The 2052-nt window shown below is 38.5% G+C and overlaps 1 protein-coding gene across 1 annotated transcript; it reads left to right on the top strand.

Moving 5' to 3' along the window:
* The first annotated feature begins 207 nt into the window (after positions 1 to 207).
* LOC131023354 (uncharacterized) lies at positions 208 to 1239 on the top strand. The gene has a single exon (XM_057952895.1). The coding sequence runs from the start codon at positions 208 to 210 to the stop codon at positions 1237 to 1239; it is 1032 nt and encodes a 343-aa protein (XP_057808878.1).
* The last annotated feature ends 813 nt before the right edge of the window (positions 1240 to 2052 follow it).

Genomic DNA, 2052 nt, shown 5'->3' with positions numbered 1-2052 from the left:
CAAGAACATAGAAAGATGATCAAGGAAGGGTAAACCATAGAAAGTCAGAATACGAAAGTTAGAATATCAAAGCACGATACATGAAAGGATGACTTGAAGACAACCAACGATCGATTCAGACAATACAAGGATCCTTATGTCACCAGTATCAAAAATTCTTATTAGAAAGAATGAAGAAGGGGTCCAACATTATTAATTGAATGCAGAATGGCTGGAGAAGGAGAAAGAGGACCTAACCCTGAAGGACATGCGCCACGAATTATACCAGAGCGTAGTGTGAAAGAAAGGTTTCGCAAGCATAATCCACCAACTTTTGATGGCCTCGGTGATCCTCTGGATGCCGAGAGATGGGTAAGAGCTACTGAAAGGATACTCAACCACGTTGGCTGTGGGGATAGGGAGAAACTCACATGCGCAATTTTTCAACTCGTTGATGAGGCTGAATTCTGGTGGGAATCGGTGCGACGAACCTTGACCCCTGAGCAATGGGAGGTGTACACATGGAATGATTTTAAAGAAAGATTGTATGAAAAGTATATCCCCGGGTGCTATAGAAAGAAGAAACAGGATGAGTTTTGGAATTTACGACAAGGAAGTATGACGGTCACTGAGTACGACCGAATGTTTAACCAGCTTTCGCGATATACTCCACATCTAGTTGACACAGATGAGAAATGTGCAGAAAAGTTTCGACAAGGTCTGCGGCTTGAGATAGCCGTTCCACTAGCAAGTCAGGGAGCGTTAACATATGCTCAATCTTTGAGCAGGGCCCTAAACATCGAAGCAATACTACCAAAAGAAAAAGAGAATGTGTTAGAACAAGCACCGACCAAAGACTATGGAAAAATGAAACGTAAATGGGAAGACGGAAATGAAGGAAACCCAGGAAAAAGAAAGCAACCATGGAGAGGAAATCGGCAACAACAGCAAGGACATGCGGAAGGAAAGCCGTTATGTCCAACATGTCAGAAAAATCACTATGGTGAATGTAAGAGAGGTTCCAACGACTGCTTTAGGTGCAAACAACCAGGGCATTTCGCTAGAGACTGTCCAAACAATAATGAGAACATGAGAATTCCACAACCTCATAACTTTGCCCCTCAAAGACCAAATCAGGTACCAATTGGCAATGAACGACCAAATCAGAGACAACCTGCAAGTGCTAGGGCTTGTGCTCTTAACCAACAACAAGCAGCTCAAGCACCTGAAGATTTAGAAGGTACAATCGTCATAAATTGACGTATATGCTCTAACATCAAGAGCTTCATACTTTTATCTCTACATGCATGTTAAATGTTAAGTTTAAAGCCTATGGTGGTGGAAGCTTTCGAGATGATATATAGAGAATGATAAGGAAGCATGACACGTTAGTCATATTGGGATTCAGAAAATAAGAAGAGAATGATGGACATATTCGATCGAAAGATCAAAACTTTATGGGGCAAGCGGAATTATTCTGCCTTTATAGAATCACTACGAACGAGAAAGTATGTGTAGACTAGAAGTCGAGGTTACTAGCCAGGATATACCAAATTTCGAAGACGAAATTATTTTTAGAGGGGAAGGATGTAACACCCCGATTTTTCCAAATAGGATTTCTCGAGAATACCTTAACTTAGAATATTATTTAGGTGAATTCTCGCCCGGATAAAATTTTTATTGATAAAAAAGGGTATTTCTTTTAATGAAAGATTTTATTAAATTTTACCAAAAGAGATTAAATGCAAATACGTGACTATGTGAATTTATTTCATATCAACACCAGACGAGCTCAAAGGAAATGGTCTTACATTTTATTTTTCATTTACTTTTAATTTGAGTTGGGCCTAAATAGAACTATTATACTAACTAGATTGGGCATATTTTTTTTAAGATTGTCTATATACTTTTCAGGCCCATTTTTATATGTGTATACCAGCCCACATATTAGTGTAAATTGATTTTATTTATTTAATTTGTTTTTGGTGAGTGATTAACGTATTGTATTCTCATTAAATCACCAAATCTGCTCAGCCATGTTTCACTCTGCAATTCACCACATTGTGAACCAAT

The sequence above is a fragment of the Salvia miltiorrhiza genome, chromosome 4, assembly GCF_028751815.1.
Source record: "Salvia miltiorrhiza cultivar Shanhuang (shh) chromosome 4, IMPLAD_Smil_shh, whole genome shotgun sequence".
Classification (NCBI taxonomy): domain Eukaryota; kingdom Viridiplantae; phylum Streptophyta; class Magnoliopsida; order Lamiales; family Lamiaceae; genus Salvia; species Salvia miltiorrhiza.
Note: the sequence above shows the minus strand (reverse complement) of the source record. Positions and strands in the feature narration are given on the sequence as shown.